Source organism: Nesoenas mayeri, assembly GCF_963082525.1.
Source record: "Nesoenas mayeri genome assembly, chromosome: 1".
NCBI classification, from domain to species: Eukaryota; Metazoa; Chordata; class Aves; order Columbiformes; family Columbidae; genus Nesoenas; species Nesoenas mayeri.
Window position 1 is genome coordinate 92,947,198 of NC_137541.1, and position 24,773 is coordinate 92,971,970.

Here is a 24,773-nt window from a genome sequence, read left to right on the forward strand (position 1 = left end):
GCATTACAAAATTGGCTTTTAAGATTGTTTTTAAGCTTATAGAAGACAAAATAGCTAGATGGAGGGTCTGTGCCCACACACCTGCAGGCTTGATGCCTCCTCACTCCTTGGCTCAGGAACTCTCATGGCAGTCACAGAACAGGCTTAGAGTAAATGTCAGAATTTCTTTCCTCTGAAGGTTTTCACTTCCCTTCTCAAAATATTTAAAGCTTATTTCTAGTTGGGAGACATTACCATATCACCGATCCTATTAAGGGGTGAGCTGTCCAAACCATCACTATTAAGTATCAGCGAAAACAATTCCGCCAGAGTCAAATGCAACTGATTAGAGACATAGAAATGAAACGCTGACATCCTGAGTCCTCACCTTTCCTCCCTGGTGGCTCTGTTTGGGCCTAAGCAGTTAGCAGGACAAGCCAGCTCGGTCTAAATGCTCTGAGGCTCATGTGTGAACATGAGGGTGGCTCGCAGGCAGAAGGGAAGGGCCGGCTGGTGCCCGTCGCTGCCAGCAGCACCTTCTCCTCATACCCCTGCTGAGAGCAGGGGACGCTGCCAGAAGCAGCACGTCGCAAAGGGATGCTACAGAAAAAATTACCGAAGAGTGAAGTCTCTTCACGCCGTTCACCCTCATTAGCTTTTATTTAAAACATGTCACGTTATGCTGGCCTAATAGTCCTCCAGCTCCAGCTTAATTGAACTGGCTGAACTTAATATTGACTTTCTGTTCATTGTATTTTCTTTCTGCTCTTCATATAAATGGGCATAAGCTTGGATTCCACACTCATGTATGTGGTTCTTCCTCACTCATACAACTATTGAGCATCCTTTCAGAAGGGCATTAGATGTCACCTTAATGTTAAAAAGAAATTACTAAGCAATTGTCCATCGTGAGATCACGGTCTCAAAACCTTCATGAAGGTGAATTAATGTCATTTACATGTCTACAGCAAACTGAAGAAATGTTTAAGCTGTTTCTGGTTCAGCCTGCTAAGATGCGGCTTTCTCTGGTACAGCTGTTGAGGGGGAGGATGTTTAAATCACTTTCTCCCGAAAATATTTTATTGTAGTTTTAAGGTGGGATAGCTGACCAAGTTGCAGACAGGCTTCAAAAAGGATTATAGGCAGGGTCTTATCTTAGTTCATACTTGCTGTCAAACTGAGTTCACATTTCGAGTTCATCATCCACAGAGAGAACTCTTCCCTAAGTCTTAGAGGTCTTGATAGCTAGGAGAGGAAATACATGCACACCTCCCCCCACCCTTAATACCAAGTTTAGAAACATCTTAAGCTAAGAAGTAACTTAATATAGTACCAGGTTAGTTTAGTAACCAAGTTAACATGAAACATTACTGCTTTTCTTATATTAACAATAAACCATTTTAAGGCAGGTTCTACCGCATAAAAAACACTTATGCAGGTCCCCCAGAAGCCAAATTAATTTCTATTGCAATCTTCTGCATTGATACTACTAAAAGGCTGGATATACCTTAGAACTCAGTTACCAAACTATCCTGGTACTATATTAAGTTACTTCTTAGCTTAAGATGTTTCTAAACTTGGTAGTAAGGATATTTTAAGAGGAGGACATTAGTAGGCCAGAGTGTGTTAATATTTAATGAATAACATTAACATTTCTATATCCATCATATGGGAATACAGAAAGCTAAGGTTAACCCACAGAATAAAGTACACATCGCAGCATTTTCTGCCAGATATTAACAGCTAGATTAATTTGATGGTTTAAGGTAATGAAAGAATGTTTTGTGGGTTTGAGGAGGGGTTACCAAAGATAAGTTCCTGGGGCTTAGCCTTTTCTGTTGTTGTTGTTCCCACACTAAGCAGGTCAGGTAGCTACAGGGTATAGATTTTCTTTCCTGGACCACTTAGCTGTTGTTGCTAATACAGTTTGTTAAAGTTATCACCATTTTTTTATTTTTGTATTTTTTTTTCTATGCAAGAACACAATGTTTTTTATAACTTCAATGAGGCTGATAGAATGCCAAACCCAATGAAAGTTCATTTAATTAGGGAATATAGCTTTGATGAAAAAAAACAAAAACAAAAACAAAACAAAAACATTTAACTGGCCTATAGTCTTTCTTCTGCTGGAACGTGCCTTATTGCAACAATTGCAATGCTGATGGAGAAGGAAGGACAGGAACCACAGAAAGTGAATGGTCTCGAGAGCTCTCTCTAATTAGCCTCTTCTCTTGCTGCTGCCAGAAGCAGAGCACCAGACTAGGTGGACCACTGCTCTCACCCAATGCTCTGTCTGCTCTTCTGAGTCAAGCCACACTAATGACTATAACCTAAATTTGCCCAGGTCCCCCCTGCTGGCTGCAAGGTCAGGAGAAAATTTAACACAGAAGAGAGGGCAGGTGGAATTAGGAGTAACATGCCCTAGGAACACAGCTGGCACATGACATTTTAAACTGGTGTTTCCCGAGAGAAGAATATGCAGAATGCCAACTCTGCAGTCAAATGGGGCGGGGTGACTGAAGTCACCAAGTTCAGACCCAGCTCCTGCTGGCTGTGTGGGTGGCTTGGGGCAGAGGGTTTATGCCGTGACCTCTCAGACCTCTTACCTGCAAGGCAGTTCTTCCAGCTCCCCTCATCCAGCTGTGTTGTCTGCTGTGGCTGTGACTTTGTAGTTTCTGTTAGGGGAAGAGAGTTGCTGTTCACATTGACAAAGGTGAAATTCCTGGTGGTAGTCATTTGTCATTCTGCCAGGCCAGAGAACTTCAAGGATTTTACTTTTTTATCTTAATCAGCTTATTTATTTTTAGTAAGAAAACCTGATATTGTCTTCACATTCCACCTAATGTAGTATCTAGGGAGAAGTTGTGTGTTATACTTTCCACTGAGCTAACATGCCAGCACAGCTGAAAGGTGAGTTCCTGCCCTAGATGCACCATCTGAGGTGCTCATTTCATCCTGTATTAAGTTAATTCACATAAGTAACAGAAAAATAGTCCTAAACGTGTAGTAGTAAACACACAAAAAAAGTGCTTGACAAGAGCACAGTGGAGGAGCTATGACGCCCTGTCAGGTGTAAGAGGAGGTACAAATGGGGGCAAGACCTTTTCAGCAGCAGCCGCTATAGATTCCCTCAGCCTCAACTATGTAATGAAGCTTAGGAGTGCTGTAATTATGAAATGTGACCTTTATGTCACTTCTCACTTGCTGTGCTTCAGCAAAGCTTGACTGAAGTGGGTAGGTGTTACTCCCATCTTCCTGACAGAAAAGATAGAGCTTTATCAGAGCTGGGGGAATCACCCCTTCAGTTTCCACAGTGGTAGAAACTTTTGAAGCCACATCATTGTGTCACTGCTCCAGTGTTACTTAATGGACAACTAGCTGCCACTATGTGTCACTAGATTCAGACCCAGGGCAGCATGAGATGGACCGAAGTCATCCATACCTCTGTATCTAGGCACTGAGACAGCTGCCAGGACAGATTACCCTTCATTTTGTTACCTGCTCAGATATTATGTTTTCAGGCCTTCTTGGAAGTCTATCATGAATTTAAAAGCCCACAAAATTTTATTATCATATTTCCCTTCCTGCTTGCCTATAGGGAGGAAGCAACTGGGCTTTGCAAATGAAGCTGGCAGAGAAGCTTAACAACAGGAAGAAAACCCTGCTGAGAAGACAGAGTGTATCCCTCAGCTCTCCGTGCTGCACAGATGTGAGGTGACCTGCGCTCACCAGCAGGTGAACCTGCTCTGGTGAGCTTCTGCAGCCAGGTGACTGTGTCAGCAAGCAGTTCTTCTATTGACTCTCCAGCAAACTGTCCAGAAATGAACCACCAGACACTTTTACAGCCCATCACAGGCAAGCATAACAGATTATTTGAATTTGAACTATGGGCGTTTTCCAGGTCAGAAGCATTCTGGCACTTTTCTTCTCTTTCTTCCTTTGCATTTAAAACATAACTTGTTTCGCAGATTTTTTAAAATTATTTTTATATATAATATCAGCTATCACAAGGTAAAGCCTGTTCTCACCTCTGTCTGACAGATTATCCTTTCATGGTGAAAATTCCCCTGGGTTTGGAGGCTCACCTGCTGCTGGGTGTACTAAGTCTGGCTGGGACGGAGTTAACCTTCTCCCCAGCAGCCTGCAGGGTGCTGTGCTTTGGACTAAAGCAGTGACTAAAGCAGTGTTGATAATACACCAGTGTGGTGGCTGTTGCTAAACAGTGCCTGCACAGTGTCAGAGCCTTCTCCCATTCTCATTCTGCCCCCAGAGCTGGGGGTGGGCAAGAAGCTGGGAGGGCACACAGCTGGGACAGCTGACACAAATGACCAAAGGGTTATCCCATACATATAGTGTCGTGTCAGCAACAAAAGCTCAAGGAAAAGGGGACATCAGTAGTGACAGCATTTACCTTCCCAAGTAACCATCATGCATGCTGAGGCCCTGCTTTCCAGGACATGGCTAAATGTTTGCCTGCCAATGGGTAAAAGTGAATAAATTCCTTATTTTGCTTTGCTTTTACACAAAGCTTTTGCTTTACCTACTACATTTATTTTATCTCTATCAACAAGTCTTCTTGCCTCCTCAACAGGGGAGGGAGGGAGCAGCTGTGTGGGCACCCAGCTGCCAGCTGGAGTCAACCCCACACACGAGGTCAAGGGAAATACAAGCTCAATTGGGTGAGACCACAGGAATCAGATTCAGTGGATAATATATATTTTCTTCTTTTTAGGAAAATACATTGGGTGTACTTTTAGACAAACAAAGAACTGAACATATAACACAGACTATATGGCACTAAAGCAAGGAGTCACTCAGAAAAGGCTCTGAATTGGAGACGAGACCGATCACTCAAAACATTTAACTCCTCAGCGCTGTATCATATGGTTGTTGGTTCTAATTGTTTTTACTGCCTTTAAATAACGAGTGTACAATGTGTCTTTAATTTGCCTTTATTCTTAGGTCAAACAATATAATCACTGAATTGAAGAATGAGGTTACTGGTTGAAATACAAGTGCAGTGTGAGACAAATATGGAAGATAACACTTTGCAAATAAATTAATACAGAATAATTGTCGTTGCATAGTTCAGAAGTGAAAAGTAGGAGGCAGCAGTGCGCACGTGCTGTGAACTGACACACACCACCACGAAAAACCAAGTTCCTAGATGAACTCTTGAAGCTGCAAATAAAACAAACCAAAACAAAAATACCCCAAACCTTAGGGAGTACTAACTATTAAAAACCAGGCAGAAAGGGAACTAATGAGCTTTTTTTTTTTTAATTTTCTTTTTTTTTTTTTTTTAACAGACCATGCTGCAGAAGGAGTGTTTTCTTTACAGACAGAGATGCTTTTAGATAATCTGTCTTGGCATCCCATAGCCTGTCATACCCGACTGTGATGCTCCTTTGTTGCTGCCCATCTGAAGGCCTATTACGTTCTGTCCCTGACGGAGCTGCTCTTCTGAAAATCCTCGTCGATTCTGCTGTGCTTTCCTGTCCAGATGCACACAAAAAAACATACTGTCATTCTGTATATGCCCAGAGGATCATGAAAAGCAACATGAAATTGGCTTTTGTTAACACACGTGTCCCCCTGTAACTCAGTATTTCATTTGCACCATCCCATGGGCTAGGCAATACTGGCTGGGCTAATTGCTCTCCTGCAGTTAGAAGCAATGCTCTAGTCAAACGTACAACACTTTAGACTTCCACTGTAGCGCTTATTCCTTAACCACAAGGGATGTTCCCAGCAGCTATGACAGGTAAAATATTTATGTAGTAGTGTATATAACACTCATGATAGGATTAATTTGTGTTAAGCCCTATAGACCTTAAAAGCTGTAGTCCATGGGATCTGATCAATGAGGCACTTACTGTGCTGTAATACAAGTTGATATCCATCTAGAGCAACTGTACAAATTGGTATAATTTAACTCAGTGGAGTAAATAAGAGCTGAATGTACACAAAGAAACAATGGGACAGAGAAGTGACTTGCTCATTTTTACAGAGTGGATGATGGTTGCCCGCAGGACAGAACAGCTGCTCTGTTGCCATTTCCAGATCTTTCCTCTAAGCAGTAGACTTTGCCCTTTGCACCTGCATCTGAACTATAGGACAGTCCTTTATCTTCTGTCAAAACATACTGACCACTTTTGTTTGGTGTCCCCAGTTTCAAAAGCCCTTCAGGTCAATGAACCTTCATTGCAGTTTAAAAGGAGACTTTCCCCTGAAAATAGCACCAAGGGCAAAAGTGGCAGTTAAGAAGAAACACAAACGTTTGTACTCTGTGGCCTTGCAAGAAACTGTTCGCCTTAATTTTTCATTTATATAAATCAATTACAAGGGAGAAAGATCAGTCTGTGGCTGTCAAATGAGCTGTAAGAATCAACAGAGCCCCAGACTGAGAGAGCCTTTCAATCAACCAGACTTGACTCCCACCCAGGTACAATCTTTCTGCCTGCTGTGTCTGTCTGTCCTGCGATCAGGTTACCCTGCAATATGGCATTGCGTTACAATTCCCCTTCCCTCTGCAGCCCACCACTAGATGAGAACACTAGATTAAGTGCCTGCTGTGATTGAAAACTATCAACATGATCCTCTCTGTGAGGGTCTGATCCTGCACTGTGCTGAGCACCCTGGCTCGAGTCCAAAAAAGCACTTAAACTCTTTGCCAGCCTCAGGGTGTTCAGGACTTTGCAGAAGAGCCCACATCTGTACAGAAGCCCGGCAAAACAGAAAGGTCCACAGAAAACCAGTACTGACCTGTCATTTTTCAGAATGGGTCTCCAGTGTTACAGACTAACACAAGGACTTATAGAAGCCCATCACAGGATCACACAGCTCCTGCCAGAAAGCATGCCAGAAGGCACGCAGAACTTCATGTAACCCCTTCTCACTGCTGCTTAATTTCTTTTCCAGAATCCTTACACAGACACTGAACTACTGCCAGGATCTCCAAGAGAGGATGTTACTAGAACTACTCCCATTACCTAATTGAATCTCAGGTTCATTGTATCTGCCTTTATTTTAATTAAAATCCCAGGAATGCATTCTGGTTTTTTATTATTCCTCCCAGAATTTTCAGCTGTGTTGTGCTGTAATTTCACAGAAAATTGGAAAGTTAACACTGAACAGGAAAAACAATGAGAACTGCAAAGCAGAAATTGAAAGAGAGACCAAAGCGAGGTCTGGGTATGCAAATACATGTTGATTACATAGATAGTTTGGATCTTATCTTGTTAGGTTAGCATCATAAGCACCACATTTACTATATGATAGTTTTACAGATAACAAAACGTACTTATTATTTGCTTTTAGGTTGGTGAAAATGGCCTTAACAGAGGTGTAGAAAAATTGGCAAGGGAAAGTCTATTCTCCTTCGTGTCTCCCCTTTTCCAGGTTCTGTTTGGCCTGTCTGCCATCACCTGGCAGCACCCTTGCTGCAAACTGAGCCCACCACGCAGATCTGTTAACTTTTCCTGCCAACTTTGCATCAGTGCTCGTGGCTGCCAAACCGCAAGACAACAAACAGCTGCAGGGCCATGGACCTCGCTGGAGCACACAATGATGGGGGAATCAGGCCTGGTGGAACTGAGCGTGTGAGACACCGGTGATGGAAAGTTAAATGGCTCAGCTCAAATGTGATGGTACTCCAGTCACTGTAGATGGATGCTCTCATTCCTTTTAATCTTGACTTCTTTCAGTTTATTTTAAGGTGATTAAGAATAGGCCTGAACACCCTGACTTATGACTAACGCTGGGTGGCAGTGAGGGAGCTTGATCTGCCTGAAGGGATGGGTAAGCTACAGAGAAAATAGCTCCTGATCTGCCATGTGTTATTTCCTTATAGAAATAACATCAGTTTTCCTTAAGGCAGTGGCTGTAAAATTCTATTTTAGGGGCTGCGATAGATACGGGTTGGCTATCCAAGCAGCACGAGCAGGACAGACAGCTAGGGGAGAAAGGAGATGATCACATCTTCCTTTATGCCAATGAAAACTGTTCCCACCTACAATTTAGATTCCAGATGAAAATTAATTTTTCCACGTAAGACTTTGTTTTAGTTACATAAAACAAATAAGCCTGTCTGGGTCATAGAGATTTCATGTCTGGTTTATATTAAAGCCTGTAACTGGATTTGAATTTTAAGTCCAATTATATTCAATAAATACAAATCTCTCTGTGGACTGTATTAAGTTAATTTAAACTAATTTCATATACAGAATGTAAAGGAGTTTGCAGTTATTCACCTAAAATCCAAGTCTCCCTTAGCCTCAGTTGAAACCAGCTCAAGGTTTAAGACAAAGCAAGTGAAGTTTGTTTTGCTTTTGCTGAGCCACCTAGACATCAGAAAATTCAAGGAAACTGAAGACGAGCAGCCAGCACTCTTTTTGCTAACATGCCTCGGACATTTCGACACAAGAAATACTCTCGGATGGCAGAATCTCATGTCAATAATATGCCTGCAGGGCAGGAGGGCTAACTGTGGGAGGATTTCCTTTTCTTCCTGTGCCTGCTTCTCAGCGAGAACAAATGGACTTTCAGAGCAAATAAACAGCTTTGCCAAAGTAGAGAATTCTTCACAAAGAAGTAGTACTCCCCAAGGAAAAAGATGAAAAGGAAATGAAATCATTTTTGGTTTGATGAAAAAAAAAAAGAAAGAGGGTTCATGTTGTCTCTTTGCTCAGTAAACGGGTCACTTTATGGGGCTTTGCTGACATCTGTGATAGCCTTGTCTTCATTAGTCTTCCCATCTGTTATCTGATGTGAGGCAAAGGCACACCTTTTCTACCAGCTACCCTTATGACATACATATTTGCATGGCTGCTGCCAATTTTATTCCCTTTTCTTCATAAATGGATATAGAGGATTAGCTGAAGCCGTTAAATAGATGAATGTCATCAAAACTGGTGGCTGAATTTCATTGCTATCCTTCCAAGGAGTGGGAGTCAGGGATAATGTCAGTGGGCAAGAAAATAATGTCTCTTCTTCAGCAACCAGTGTGGGCCTCTCATGCAACAAGAGGGATATGCTACGAAACTTCCCGGAGCAGGATGCTGCTGTGTGCCTTAAAGCCTAGAGGCATATAACACTACCAGATTCTTTGTGACGACAGCTCTGGGAATCTGTGGTTTGAATTTTACCTGTGAAACCAGGATGGATCCCCCTTGTAGCAGCCGTCATCCTTGGTGACTGCCAAACTGCCTAGAGCCATTAAGGTTCTCTGCACTGCTGCCATGTCCTTCCCTAGAAAGCCAGACAGTGAAATTAATATAAGAAATACTTGCACAACAAATAGTTTGGCACACTGATAAACACTTTTATCCGATTCATTAACTAATTCCCTCAACTCCCCTGAAGAAGTGCGTTAGCAGCATAATAAATGCCACTTTACAGTTACTGAAATGGAGGTATTGGCACGCAACAGCTTATTAAAAGTCATCAAAGGGACAGTGTTAAAATAAAACCTAACAATTCAGATATTTCCAGGCCTCTGGCTATTTTAGTGCTTTCTCACATACTATTTTAAGTCCTTCTATATAATCCTTTTGGCAAATTTTTTTCCTAAGAAGAGGTCACCTTGGTGTACAAAGAACAGTAATATACTCAGTGAAACATGGGTGAAGGAGAACAATATGTTAAATAACTGTGCTGTGCCTCAGTTTCTTCACCTGTAAACTGGTAAGACTGACCCCACCTTTTAACCCCTGGCATTTCCAGTCAGTCCCTGTGCTAATAGAACTCATAGCAGTCCTGCAGACCTCCTGTGCAGATAACTTCTATTAGTCCTTCTCAATTTTAACATCAAATCACCTCCCAAATCCTTCCTATTCTCAGACTGCCAAAAATTGACACTCTGTAGTTTCCTACCTTTAGTTCCTGCTTTCCAGTGGACCAGCCTTCCACTTTCTCTTTCCCTATGTTACCTCACTTCATTCCTCATTTCAAAAAGTTAGGGCTCATCTCATCTTTAGCCAAGTAAAAGTTACAAATCTGGTCATCACTAGTTATTTAGGTTTCCCCCATTAACAACAGAGAGGGAAAAGCTTCCCAGGGGATAATTTATCCCATCTGTATTGGGAAGGGTGAACTTGCCTAACACTTGCTTAGAGGTACACCTTTCACCTAGCTGAAAATTCACCCAGTTTCCAAGAGGGCAACTTACTCCTTTGAAATATAAGGCTCATTTTCAATAGAGGTTTGCATTTAGAAATGTTATCCCCTTTTCCTGTCTATCCTTCCAAAATTAAGATAATAAATAAATTTTCCTTTTTGGTCAACAGCTTTTGTTGATTCCTTCAGTGAATTAAAAACAAAACAAAACAAAAAAGACACAGACATTTTAAAAAAATTAAGATAGCTCGTTTTTTTCTTAGTTCTTCTCCTGCACTTTGTCACTTTTAGTAAAAAGGGCAAGGAACATAAAGACATCAGGGCCAAACAGACTATAAGTTACAGCACTTATTTCCAATTGTTTGAGGTGGTTAATTGTTGAAAATCTGGCTTTTGTCTCTCTCTTTTTCTGAAATCCTTCCATAAGTGTTTCTGTGACTCACCTCCCTTTCTTTCTGTTCCAGTTCTTCCTCTTTCTTAAAATCATGTACCTAGTTAGCAGATTTTGACTAGAAGTTCTTTACATGGGATAAGTAATTCATAAAAACATGAGATACTAGAGACATCATCATGACAACAGATTTCAGAAATACCTCCAGCTGACCAATATTAATGCAAATTGCTGTAGACAAGCTGGAGTGTTGCACATTCTGCGTTTGTGCTATGCATCACCCTGATTATTGGCAGACACAGCTCGGGGCTTCAGTTCACACAAACCTAAATGCGTAACACACTGGCTGAGGTAACGAAGACACCCTGAAGCTGAAAACATCTAGCAACTTCCAACTGTGGCTGTCACACAGCCTATTAAAGTTTATGGCGATCCTATCTGCAGGGGGACCATTTGCTCTGAGAATAAATTGTCAGCCATCCGGAATACTCGTTTTATTCTATTTTATGTTAATGCAAACTGCATCAGATGGAGTCCTTGCTTAAGAGGGCAGCTGAAGAGCCAACCTCTCACACAGGCATGTCCACAGGCGCACATGGAGGAGCACGAGGCAGAAGCACCCTGAGCTCCCCAGAGCAGCAGATGTACCATATGCTGTAGCAGATGCCGCATACAACGTCCTTGGGATGCCTCCCGTGTAACGAGGAGTGTGCTGACTGACTGGGATGAAGAGGGATGTGAAGACAGATTTAAAAGTGAATGAGGCAAATAATGACAGCAAGCACAGGGTGGGGGGGAAAGAAACAAAAGGCGGGTAGCAAAGTATGAGGATGGGCTGGGGGAGCCATCTGGCAGCCCCCCACGCTCTGCACTCAGCTCCACTTTATTTGGCAGTGGTGAGTGGGAGACGCTGCAGGGGAAAAACAGATCGAGTGGGAGCCGAGCACCACGGGACAAAACAAAGCCACGGGCATGGCCCTCCTTTACAGAGACTCCTTGCTGCATATGAGGGGTGCTGCGGGTGAGGGAAGATCCCAAATCCGTGTGGTCTTGTGACATTTGCCTTCTTCCAGTAAAGGACACAAGGGGCTCGGTGGTCAGCGTAAAAGGGCCATGGAAAATTTTAAATCTCTACTGAGAAAGTCACCTAACACTGCAGCCACCTGACAGAAGGGATAATCTGCATTCTCCGAAGTCAGGATTGACTCTGGCACTGCAGAAAACTGTGGTCAGTGCCTTCCCTCTGCTCCAGTCCTTGCTCATTGACAGCCACGTGAGCCACCTGCCCGGCACCCAGCTTCAGCCTCCCCAAATCCTGCTGCAGGGACCCACACTGACAGTGTTTCTTCTGCATCTTCAGTCTCCTCTACAGAGTGCTTGGAATAGCACAGCCACGTAGAGGATCTTGGCACTGCCTGTACAAGGAAGAAGGGGCTGCTTGTCACTTCTTATGGTAAGGGAAAGCTGGCAGGGAAGCCTTCTTCTCCAGGTCCAGAAAGGGGAAGGGTCAAACCCTAAGACGGAGAACTGCTCTGCAGAGTATTCCTGAAATGCTGTTTTGTAAAGGCTGAACAAGTAGCCAGAAGTACAGCTGCCTCTTGCCTGCCTGGAAATACACCAGGGAGGCATCTGTAAAAAACAGCGAAACATAATATCTCAGGCATGGATTAAGGAAAGCTACTCAGCACAGTACATTTATGTAATAAAGGTCCAAAAGAGAGGCGATACTTCTCCTGGACCGAGAAGGTGCAGATATAAAGAAAAATGCAGCAGATGGACTGAGTGAGTTTGAAACAGCCAACAGCAGATTGCATCCTAAAACATTTTCATTAATCATTACTAAGAATTTCAAAGCAAAAGCTCTCGGAAAACAATTAGCATCAGAGAAAAGCTGTTTTTCAGTCACACATACTTTTCTTTCCCTGTAAACATACATTGACATCCCCTCTCTTTCTAAAGAAGTTATGGCCTGGAGCTTAGGGGTGCTGTAATTATGAAATAATGACAAAAAGACTGTCCTTTCTGTCCAGCTAATGCATCCAGGTTCAGACGGCTCAGCCCTGAAGCAGCACAGATGCTAGAGGTCAGAGTTACAGTTAGACACAAAAAGCTTGCAGTGACTCACTGCTGGAGAGACATACTGTTTCATCTCAGCACTGAAATGAGCAGCAGGAGGGATGAAAAGGGAGTGGGAAAGTGAGGAGACATAGATGAGTTTTGGGAAATCCTAAAATAACAGCGGAGAAAAGTCTTGTATGTCTCTTTCTTAGGTTGTGGGTTGTGTTTTGATTTCCTGTCCTCTGGAAGTTGTTAGCTTTTTTTCCTTATTTCTGTTGCAAAAAGGTGGTGTGTGAAAAGAAGATAAATGAGGAGAGAGCCACCATCATTAGGAGCTTTTTGTCTTCAAAGCAAGTTCTTTAAATCCTGAAGATCAATGCACCGTACTTTCATTTGTATGGTGCAAAGCCCTTATGGGATGCAGAAGACTGCAAAGAACAGCATCTGAAATTAGCTATTATCATCCCTTACAAGATAGATGGAGCTTCTCTTTCAGCATCAGCTAGGCTGAGGTGGGGAAGATGTTACTTCAGGGAAGAAAAAAATCCCCTCATTTAAGATATTTAAAGGTAGCTTGGATGAAACCCTAAAGGCTGAACTAGAAGAAGCAAACCTGCCCTCGTGCCCAAAGGTAGGATTTGTCAAGCAAATCTGGCACTCCGAGAACGTTACAGGTCCCAGTAACTTCAGTATATCCTTCTCTTCTAACTCATCTGCAAAGAATCCCCTGGTATTCCGTTCCTCAAGCTGTCCTTCAGAGGAGTAATCTCTTTCACATATTCCAACAGCCTATGAAAACAGACCCTACTTTCTTTTGCTCCATGTGTGTTCCTTCACAAACTATATGACCAGCTTTCTCAATGGATGGCTTTCGTCTTTCCACTCTTTCATTCTCATGGCAGATTTTTGACCCTTTCACTACCCTGCAGCTGTCCTTGTTTTGAGCCCTCACACAAAGCATTTTTCATCACCTCATCCAGAGAGATGCAGGATATACAGTGTATTTGGTGAGAGCACCAGGAAGAGATGCATCGCCACAGAAGTGGGCAAAACCAGCCACACAAACGCACAAGTGACTCAGCTCTTCAGCAGCTGGAACACGCAGTTTCCACTTCGAGCATGGGATGGAGATAGCCCTGACCTGGGTTACTGCAAAACCACAGGGGCACTCTGAATTTTTTTGCTGTTGCCATAGTGACCTCCCTAAAAAGACTGTATCCTTAGAGAGATTTTCAGCTAACACGGTGTTAACAGTGAGTTTTGCTTCTTGCTAGTCATAAATGAGCCCTCATAAGATCCACAGAAGCATAAATGCTCCTGGGAATGCATTTTATAGCTCTAATTTAAGCCTTGCTTATAATTTGAAAACTGCAATAAAATCTTGCTAACAGAAAATAAAGGTTTTCCATATTTGCTATTAGGAGCTATTTACTTGGAAATAATTAGCATAGGGAACATTTGCTTTATTAGGTCTGTGGATTTCTATGAGAATTATGGGCTTTTGGATAACACATGAGCTTGGGAAGGCTACGTTATGCCCTCAGGGCAATATAAATCCCTCAGAGGAGATAATGCACCACCAGAAGAACATGGTAATGAGGTAAGGCAAACAGAAACAAAAGATAATTACATTAGAGAATATGCCTTAGACAAAATGCACCATTACAAAACATCAAAGCAAGTAAAATGAAGAGTGCAAGCTGACTTCAAGTTTATTATTTTTACCTTCCCATAAATCCACTGTCTGGAAAATATCTGTTGTTCTTACTCCGTAGATTTCAGCAGCTTTTAAGAACTGCGAAATTTGTTCCATCTGCTTGAAAGCCATTTTTGATTCAGAGATCTTTGCAATGGGCTCATTTCCCTTTGGATGTAAACTGTTTATTAACTTGCATAACAGCTGAGAGATAAATACAGAAACAAAATTAGAAAACAGGCACCAAACTAGAAGGCAATTTCTGCACAAGAAATGATGCTGCAAAATGTTTTTGACCTGGCCAGTTTCTGTCAGGGACATAATTTCTTCAACTAAAAACAAAAAAAGTGAATTGGTAATAATCAAAGTATATCAGAAATGGATTAAAGCTTTCATCAACTGCTGGCAATAGCCAGACCACGTAAATCCTAATCTGCTGGAAACAACAAAGCAATCACTGGTAAAGGTTACGTAACAACTGACAGAGAAGAAACCACATGCCCAAGCCAAAAAAATAAGCAATGTCAATTGAAATATTGTTAAAGTCACTTTGGCAGAGATTCAATGATTAGCGTATTCTTACAGCCCACTGCAAACAGCAGCATCTGCATGTTGTTCAATAAACCAATGGAATACAATGGTTTATCTACAGAATTATTCCCCAAAATAAACAGTTACGACAGAATCTGATCTTTCAAATTTTCTGTGTCTCTTCACCTTTTCCTGTCAACACCGGTTATTTCTTAAAGAGAAAAGTATTCATCTGATTTTAAAATAGATCTCATTTAACTGCATGAGAAAAGGTGCTGAAGGAATGAATCGTACTCATACATAATATGCATGACTCATAAGAATCATAAGTGCTGTACTGTTCCCAGTGCACTAGTAATTATCTTCTGAGATTAAGATTCCTGGTCAAAAAGAAATAAATCAGATACTAAGATATACATTTCTGCACTGACCATAAGCTCAGATCAGTTCAGCTAGATGAAGACAGAAGATAAGAACACTGTGCATACAAACACACACAAGTACATAACCAGACAAAACACTTACTGTTCCATCCATCAGCCAGGTCTGAAAATGTTGCCTTCCAGGAGGAGGGTGCTCTATTTGTTCTCCACACTGTACAATAATCCAGTTCACCAGCCTAGACTCTAATTCCGGGTCATATTTCTGTTCAATCTTTTCCTGAACTTCTCGGCTTAAGCCATAGCTTGGTCCTCTGTTAGCCATCTCTGGAACCAAAGCAGAATTTACTTAGTGGGTAGAGAGTCCTGATCCGCAGCTTTGAAGTAAGCACCGGAAAACAGAAGAATAAAAGAGTGAGCAGCCTGCCCTATACGTTAGACAGTTGAACAGATGTTCATCAACACTGAAAGTAACTGCATGGCACCGGTTATAGCTGTTCTGCAGAACAGGGGAGGGATCAGCGAGGGAATATCCTTTTCCAAAAGCACAAATCAGCTGCAACATTAAGGAAAAAAAAAAAAAGAAGAAGGAAAAACCAGAAATCCCCCCTGCCCAAGCACAAAAACAGAAGACAAGCAAAATTTAGGACAGAGCAGGCTTTTAAAGAGAGGCTTCTGCTCTGTTCACAGAGAACACAACAGAGTTCTCAGATCAATGTTAAAGCTGCCTGCAAATCCAAAAGCACCTTAAAATTGCCTACCTAATACTTTCTTATAAGAAGACGGCTGTACATGGGAGCTCAAGCAATCCAATTAAAGATGCAGTCAGGGTTTCCCTCAGCAGAGGTGCAGGGATGGGTATCCAGAGATCAGCGAACTGAAAAGCCTTAATGAATTGAAGAGCCGAAGGCTGCCACAATGCCCTGCTGCTGCTGCAGCATCGTGGTTTGAAGAGCAGTGTATTGATTTGATTTTCCTCACACGCGAGGAGGGTCAGAGCAGGGGCGTTGCTAAGAGCCATTAAAGCGGCCTACCTCCTCAGACACAGCCCGGGGAGCCTGTTCATCTCGCCCATCTGCAGCCTGTTTCCGTGCATGTTTCCTCATGCGCTGCTCACCCCACAGGCTCGGCTTTACTCCACCTCGTCTGCACTAACCCAAACTGCACTGAGCATCCCGGTGCCAGAGTGTCAAAAGCACCAGAATTCACCCTGTTAAACAAGATAACATAAATTACTACGCATCTAGTTTATTCTTCAGCACAAAGCAGAAGCAAAACCTCTTTCTTCCCTGTTCTGCATCATGATGCTAACAGGCTTAAAGCGTGAAAAATAATTTCTCCTCTTTCCTGTTCCAGTGCTGATAAAAAGTTTCAACAAGGGGACAACTGGATGAAAAGTCAAGGAAGAGAAGACAAGTAGTAGAATATTTTATCACCCTATCGTTAGCAGGTATTAGGCTATCAAATAGTGTACTAGTGTCGCGAGAATACAACTTGAGCCACTAAAAATAAGGGGAAAACACCAAAAACTAGCAAATCTACTATAAAGGACAAGGATCATTTTTTCTGCTGGTAAGAGTCAGCATACTTCCAGTGATAGCAAGGGAGTTATGCCCCTGTACAGTAGTTTAAATTTGTTTATACCACTGCAGTGGTGGGAGAGATGGAGAGTTAAGACAAGGGACTTTTCTTCTGGTCTGATTTGTACAGATTTATCCTTTATTAAATAGGATCATTTTGCTCCTCTCTGAGTTGTACCAGACTTTGTCGAATGTCTTTCACCTATACTGTGTTACCTACCCTGCTATGAAATTGGCAAATGATTCATGTTCAGCTTGATACGAAAGGAGGCTGATAAACCTGAGGTGGATACACAGTCAGCTTTGCCAACCAAAGCCCTTCTGCTGCATTTAAAAAGAAAAAAAAAGGGCAAAAGGAATACAGCACCTTGTATATCCATCTCATAATGGCCTCTTCATTCATTACCTTCTCATTTTAAGACCATGAATTCTCAGATTTATATTGCTTCAGATGCTGCTGGGCTTGAGCAGACTCAAGAGATGAAAAATTTAATAGATGACCCAATTCATTGTTGTCCTCCACAGGCATTTCATTTCAGTGCTTTCTCTTCTTTGCACTGGTAGTTTTAAAACTCTATGAAATATTTGGTTGCATAACTCAGAGAATGCTACGTGACAGGGCCACCGCTTGAGCGTTTTCCATCCCAGTGAACACGCTGCTGAAGGCACAGCAAGCGTGCAGGAACCGAGCCTGCAAACCAAGCCTGGAGATCAGAGAAGGAGTAAAGAGAAAGTGCGACAGGAAAAGGCGGTACATGAACGTGGTGCTCTCTCCATACAAGCAATTAAGGGCTGGGCCTTAACGCTCTCTGGCCAGTCCCACAAAGAACAAGGAGCTTTATTTTTTACTTTCGGATCCTTTTGCGTTCTTCTGTTTGGAAAGGAGCTGCCCAGGTGGCTTGGCTGTTTATGGTCACACCAGGGTGTTCAGCGCTCACTAGCAATGGGATTTCATGAAAGCTGCCCACCTTTGCATCAGCCTCTGACCCTGCTTCCTAACTTGGGGGCAGGGATGGGTAATTTAACTCTCCTAAGCTGCAGAGCAGAGGTCTGCCCCTTCACAGATGCTGGATATGTAACGTGTTCTCGAGGGATCATTCCATACTGTGAAAGCTGAAAAGCAAGCTTGTCCATCAGTATCAATTTTTAATAAGGCTTTGAAAACCAGGAAAGCTGTAGAGGATTGGAAAAATGCCAGCCCCCTAACCAATATTTCCAAAGTACGAGTAATCAAATCATAACGCTGCTACTGTGTCATCAATTCTGGGGAAAACAATGGAATGAATTTCTTTTAAAAAGCGATAGTGTTGATGCAATTTACTAAAAGCTCTGCAATACCTCAGAGTTGGTTACTGCACGACATGTTGATTAGCGAACTAAACTGATTCTGAAACAACATGACACATTAAAGAGATTAAAGCTGGCTAACTAGTAGGTCCTATAATATGACCATAATTGAAAAATTCCACGTCATTCATGTTGTGATGAGTAGATAACAAAGATAAAGAAGACTCCTTGAAAGCAGTCTACCTGAAAGCAGGCAAAAACATGTCTCACTGCAGCCAAAGTCCAGCCTTTGTCACAAAAGTGCTTTTCAGAACGTAGCACCCTGTCCTATGAAACAGCAGATGTTAAAAAAAAAATGCAGAAGGTGACAGAAGATGAGAAGTTGGGCGCAGACACTGGGTGACGCTGTGATGAAAGGACTTGGCTGAATAAAACATGGTATGTGCAACAGTAATAGGAATATCATATCCAGTTTTGATGATCGCTCTCCGGAAAAAGCGGTGAAAGAATGAAGTATGAAAAATATGAAAAATGAAGTTCAAATAGTCACTCTAGTAACCACAGGACTGAAAGTGAGAGCCTGTACAGTAATCACCTCAGGAGGATTATCTGTTTAGCTCACCAAAACCATAAGTTAAGAAATGGCAAGTACATGCAGCTACAAAGCTGAAGGAACTCAAGTTCCTTCTGATGGATGGAGGCATACTAAAGCCTGGTGGTTAGAAAGGTTTTCACCAGCAAAAGTGCTACTATTGGAGCACTTCACCTGCTTCTTCCAATGGATTTTGTCCTCTTATTTTTATTGGTAACACAAGATTGGAAGTAACAACTAAAAATACAACTCTGTTTAATAAGTAGAGATGCAAGGTGAAGACTTGAAGTAGGATTTAATGCCTGTAAGCACCATGGCTCATCTCATGCTTTCAGATAATGACCATATTACCCTATTAAGTTAAAATCATTGTAAATCTATAAAGAAATGCTGCCAATAACAACAAAACCAACATTAATTAGCTCACTACACTTATTTAGATCAAGGGTAACTTGATAGCTTTCAGTGTCCTCAGACTGGAACATAGAGGTAAAATTAAAACTTATCCTGCTACAGAGCAACCCTTACCCTTTGTTAGATTCACTGTTTGGCAATTCACTCCTCAGAGTTTGGTGTTTCAGCCATCCCAAAGCACTGTCTCCAAACTATGCTGGGTCAAGGCCCATCAGACAAAGCTACCTAGCAATGAGAACAACTGGGAAGTCCAGCCTCCATTTCCCAGGTCTGCCACTGTGCAATAATGGACCTTTCATAACTAAGTTCAAACAAACAACATAAAGAAATTTTCCAAAGCTGTAAACCAGTTTACAGCATCTGCCTTCACAAAGAAACTTCTGAAGGGCTACTGAAAGATATCCTTTCATATACACCTGTGTCGTGACGCCACGTTTTCTAGAATTGCTCTGCAGACCCTTGGTTTTATTCAAGGCCTTGGTTTGTCATAAGACAGGTGGAGATGTTCTACACAAGAGAACCAGTCAGACTAGGGGAAACAAGGCTATTGGAATATTGCCATCTTTTTAACTGTGCAAACAGGGGTCAACATTAATTTTAAAAATTCTGACTTCCCCATTCATTTGAAACCTAAAATCTAGAGAGCCTTGAAGACAAAAAGTGCTAACTTAAGGAAGTATCTTGCCTCTCACCTGCAAAAGGGTTTCTTTGCCAGCTCTGAAAATGTTAATCCCCAAGCAAGTTCATAGTTTGAACACCTCAAATTTGGGATTAAAACAAATTAATTCAGGAAGGAAGGACCTTCCTATTTGTGGGACAGAACAGAATGGTTCTGGTCTGCAGAACATGATGGCTCCTAAGGCTGCCATGACCAGAAGGGTTTCTGGGATTCATAAGTCTTTGACCACCTTCTAGGCAGCTTGCCAGCAGAAACAGTTATCACTTACAACTGAAAACCAATTTCCATAGTTATAATCGCTATCATTCCCGATATTCAAGATGACCTTGAAGGTAAATTGTGCATTTTAATTCTCATGATCTTTTAAGTCTTGTGCTTGATTGACAGACTCTTTGAAAGAAAACCAACACATTTCATTGTATCAATTTTTTATGTGTCCCCAATAAAAACAGAACTACCTTGGTTTGAAAGTTATGCTTTGCAATACACATTTACCAGAAGAACAGAAAAGAAATAACATCTTTTTTTTTTTTTATTGAAACATAGGTCAAAACAGACAGCGAGATTTACAAACACAGAAGCAAGATCAAACCCCCTAACTAAATAAAAGCTGCTTCTTATGATTAAGGGATTTAGCTTTGCTGTCTGGGACATTTTCTAGAGTTACTGTCCTAAGGACCAGCACACCCTGTCATACCTTCTGTCAGCAAACCACATTCAACACAGAAGCAAAGGAGAGGATTCTCCTGAGGCCCAGACCTTATCCCAGGCAGCAGAATCATAGAATGACCTGAGTTGGAAGGGACCCACAAGGATCATCGAGTCCAGCTCCTGTCCCTGCACAGGACAACCCCAAAATTTACAACATGTGTCCGAGGGCATTGTCCAATTGCTTGTTATTGTTGTCCAGTGTCCTTCAGGGATGGCTTTCCCAGCACCAAAGTCCCGACAGGCCATTTACATCACTGCAAGCTCGAAGCGTGCTGCTGCCCAGCATACCTCCACCACAGACCTCAGCACCTGCTTCCACCCCGACCAGCAGCAGTGACCTTCTCATGTTGCCACGTGGGAGGAAAGTGGACAACGTGGTGCAGGTCAGGAGGCCCAAAAAGAACACAACCTTTCACGTGCTAGCCTAAAAACATTTTAAATTTGGATTTTCATTTCAGGACCAAGGGACTGGAAGTTTCAGCAGCTGTCATTTGCTCTTCATTCCAAATATAAATGCAGAGCTAGCCGAAGCTCCTTGCCAAACACAAAACAAGACACTGCACCAGGATGAGAACAGGTTTATTCCTCACTCGTGAGCAGATCACAAGCTACAATTACTGTGTCATATGGAGGACGCTCATTTCTCTTTAATAGAATAGAAGCATGGGACCATATAACATACATATGCAGGACTTCAAAGAGAAATACAAGGTTAAGCCTGCAAGTAGACTGCAATAGGTCTTGTAATTTAGATTTATGCATAACATGGCCAAGGTTGTAACTAACATTCTTCTGTTCTAGACAAATATATACTGCAGAGTGATGAGGTCCTATAGTCACAAGTAAATCTGAACCATATAAACTGACCTGTGAGCAGTGTATTTTTGTCCTTCATCTCCATTTCTTCTTCCCAGCCATTAACAGTAACCTTTTCCCCTAGAAAACACCTGCCAGGAGAAAACCAACATGCACAGCAGCATTAAAACTGTGTCTGTAGGAAGCTGCCTGCTGTTACACAAAGGAGCTGAGTTCCCTCTGCCTTTCCTGTCCCTCCTGGGCTTGAGAACAAGGATGGAAGGGTGAGAGTGCACACCGATTTTTGGTGTTTCTGTGTGCATTCCTTACACAGCTGCTGAGCTTTCACCAAGCCTTAGTGAAATTCTGCATTCTCATATACCTAACTGAATTTGTACCTCAGCTCAAAGCAGAGACCATTGATCCTAAAAGACGGGTGAAAAACAACCACCTTCTATTTCCAGGGAAGCCTTTAACATAATTTAAAACAAACCACAACACACAAAACTGAGAAGTACAAATCTCATTATTTCCCAGGACATTATTTTCCCTCCCACTTTTTTATTTTCCCCCCATAGGAGCGGACAGGAACCAAGGAGAAACGACCTTGGTCCAGCACAGACCTAATGTAGTGACTCTGACCAAGGCACCGGTTCAGAAAATGTTTTAATTCTGTATTGCACTATGACAAGATCATTGAAAACATTTGAGCAGCTGCAGACACAGAGCTGGTTGAAAGTTTCTCTCTAAGCGCATGTTGATTTTACATGAAAAGCATGGCACCATAAATCACTTAGCCCCAATGAACAACAATGTGTCCAAGTGAGCACATAATCAAAATTAACATAAGAATGAAACAGCAGGAGGCAGTTCTTCTAAGGCCTATCCAGCTAGGTTTTTTTTGTGAACACTGCTTTGTTTGTATTTAGTGTTGATGCAAGAGAAAATAAGTTAGCTAAACTGAAACTACATGAAATACTTAATACCGTTTAACTGAAAGAAAAAAAAAAAACAAGTTGAAGTGTGCAATACAAAGCCAAACAACAAAAGAGACAGAATGAATAGAATACTTGACTAGAACGGCTCAATATACACAGAATAAGAGCACTTGTTTATTAGGAAACAAGTTGAACAGGCATCCAAGGCTCTTTCAACATACTGGTCTATTGGAGAGTTTAATCCCAAACATAGGAAAGCAAGCCTCACCATTTTCTTCTTTTTTTTAGAAAGCAGAACTGTTTGTTTCACAAGTTGTCTCAAGTAGTTTGATTTTGCGACAGATCTGAAATGAAAATGTTGTTAAGGGCTAGAGACAGTTGAGGTCAGCTGGTAATGCTTTTGTTCCTTTTTCATCAGAACTGTTACCTGCTTCTTTGGTGTAACATACTAATCAACTTTCCTGCCCAGCTCTAAAAGCTTTTTGTTATTTACTCATGAAACTTGAATAACTCCTCAGCAGGAGTTAATGTTATGTAGTCTAAGCATTACATACAAGATAAGTACCTCAAGGTGCCTATTCAACTAGTATTGTTTGATCAAAACCAACACAAGCAGCACTTGAGTTGCTCGGTCACCATCCCGAGCTTCCTTGTGCTGCGACAGCAGCGTCAGCCCCAACACACTTGTACTACACGCAGTGACAGATGAGCCCAGAAGTCACCTGCAGACCTGCCGAAAGTGAAAGGCTATGAGAACACTAACAGCTTTAGTGAAGAGCACAATTGAAAATCTTTAAGTGTAGATTGAGGTATCCAGAGAAAACCAACTCTTCCAGGCAGCACAAGAAGGAGCTGCTAAATTCAAAAGCGTAAGACACTGATCATCTCCTGCAAATCAAACTTATTGTTGAGGATCTGTTGGTTAGATACTCACACAGCATATTCTGCGTTTGGCAGCAAATTAGAAGTCCCCCCCAAAAAAAAATCTTTTTTTTTTTTTAAAAAAGGACATAAGGATTCTTTACAAAACCATGCAGAGCTTTCCAAATATGCAATATACTAATTTAACATAGTAGTTCTACAGAGGAAAGAAATACTTGGTTTTAAACATGACTAATATTGAAAATAATTCATTCCCTAGGCATCAACTGGCAAAGACAAAAGAGATGCCACAGGCATTAACTCCAGGGACAAAACATAGTGCTGAATAAAATTGGAATGACACCCTAATATGCAGATATAACACCATTCAAGATTGTCAAAGCTTCCTGATAGGTCAAGAGCGAGTCACAGGTAGGATGTAAACCTCCCTGCTTATCATCTACACCTTCTTTCAGGCCAAGTTGGAAATCATCAAAATGCTGGTAATTTTCAGCATGAACACAAAGAAAATGCCATGCTTGCAAAGAGAAACGCCAATGGAACTACTGTGGCAAAGTTAGAGGAAAAAGTCTGACTGCATAAGGTCTACCTCGAAGACGCCTCTTCATATTTAAGGAATATAGACTAAATTTAGAAAATGGTAAGTGAACACAGTGCACTGGCATTCACAGATTCTCAAAATGCCATCTGGAATACTGTCTGTGTAAAGAAAGTATTGTCTCTTCCTTTGAATTTGCGCTGTATATCACAATTTTTGTAACGTAAATGCTACTCATTTCTATTTAGCAAGTAGAGAAGGAAAACAGACAGAACTGCAAAACAAGTGGCACACACAAATAACAAAAGAACCTCCCTAGGATTAAGTTTCAGTAATGCTGTGGCTTGAGCAAATGATGCTGCAGTTTTGCATACTCAACAATTGTGTCAATCCTGTTATGCTGCCTTCTCCCATCTGATGTTCTACAGCAGAATGGGGAAAAAACAAAACAAAACCAAACCCCAAAACAAACAACAAAACAAAACCAGCACCAAACAAGAAAAAAAAGCCTTAAAATTGCTCACGCAGCTGCTCCCCTTCACATTTGTTTTTAGCTATCTTGCTCTAAGGCATTGTAACAAAAAGATGTTATCCATAAAATATCAATTATTTAGTAAAGGCTAAGGTGAAGCTTTGAATGGATACAATGCAGTTCTTTCAAGAGAAATATAGAGCTACAGTTTATGCAGACATCTAAAGACTTCTCCATGTCTGAAATATTACAGTTAATGGAATGTTTATAGGTATAACTCCCAATTAAAAAAAAACAGCTCAAAACTTTTCAGTTACTGAAATAACTTTAATACGTGTGAACAAAAAGTACGTCTATCACAGGAGGTAATTTGGGGCCTTAATTAAAATTAATTACTTTGGAATTACTGTACTCCTCTTTTTTTTTTCAACTTTTTCTTCCATTAAGAGACAAAACAATCTAAGAGATGTGTCAAAAGTGGATTAAAAGATTTTCATAGGTGAGAGAGAAAAATTTGAAGTAACTTAAGTTTGATTTGACTGTCTTTAAACCACACAAAATGTCTTTTTCAGGTTTTAACAGATGCAAGTCACATGAAAACAGATAAAGACAACAACTCTCCAACAATACATAAACATGAACACAGCTCAGCCTTCAGGAATGGAAGTGGCTGAGCACTTTGCATAGATTATCGGAGCTAATTTTTTTCCACATTAAAACACACATTCAAGAGG

At 41.5% G+C, this 24,773-nt stretch overlaps 1 protein-coding gene across 1 annotated transcript; it reads right to left on the reverse strand.

Moving 5' to 3' along the window:
- Nucleotides 1-5,007: 5,007 nt before the first annotated feature.
- TAGLN3 (transgelin 3) lies at nt 5,008-15,476 on the reverse strand (the record flags this gene model as incomplete). Its single annotated transcript, XM_080363404.1, has 4 exons — nt 5,008-5,474; nt 9,126-9,228; nt 14,270-14,444; nt 15,297-15,476. 4 exons carry the CDS (start codon nt 15,474-15,476, stop codon nt 5,333-5,335), a joined length of 600 nt encoding a protein of 199 aa, XP_080219530.1. The 3' UTR covers nt 5,008-5,332.
- Nucleotides 15,477-24,773: the final 9,297 nt, after the last annotated feature.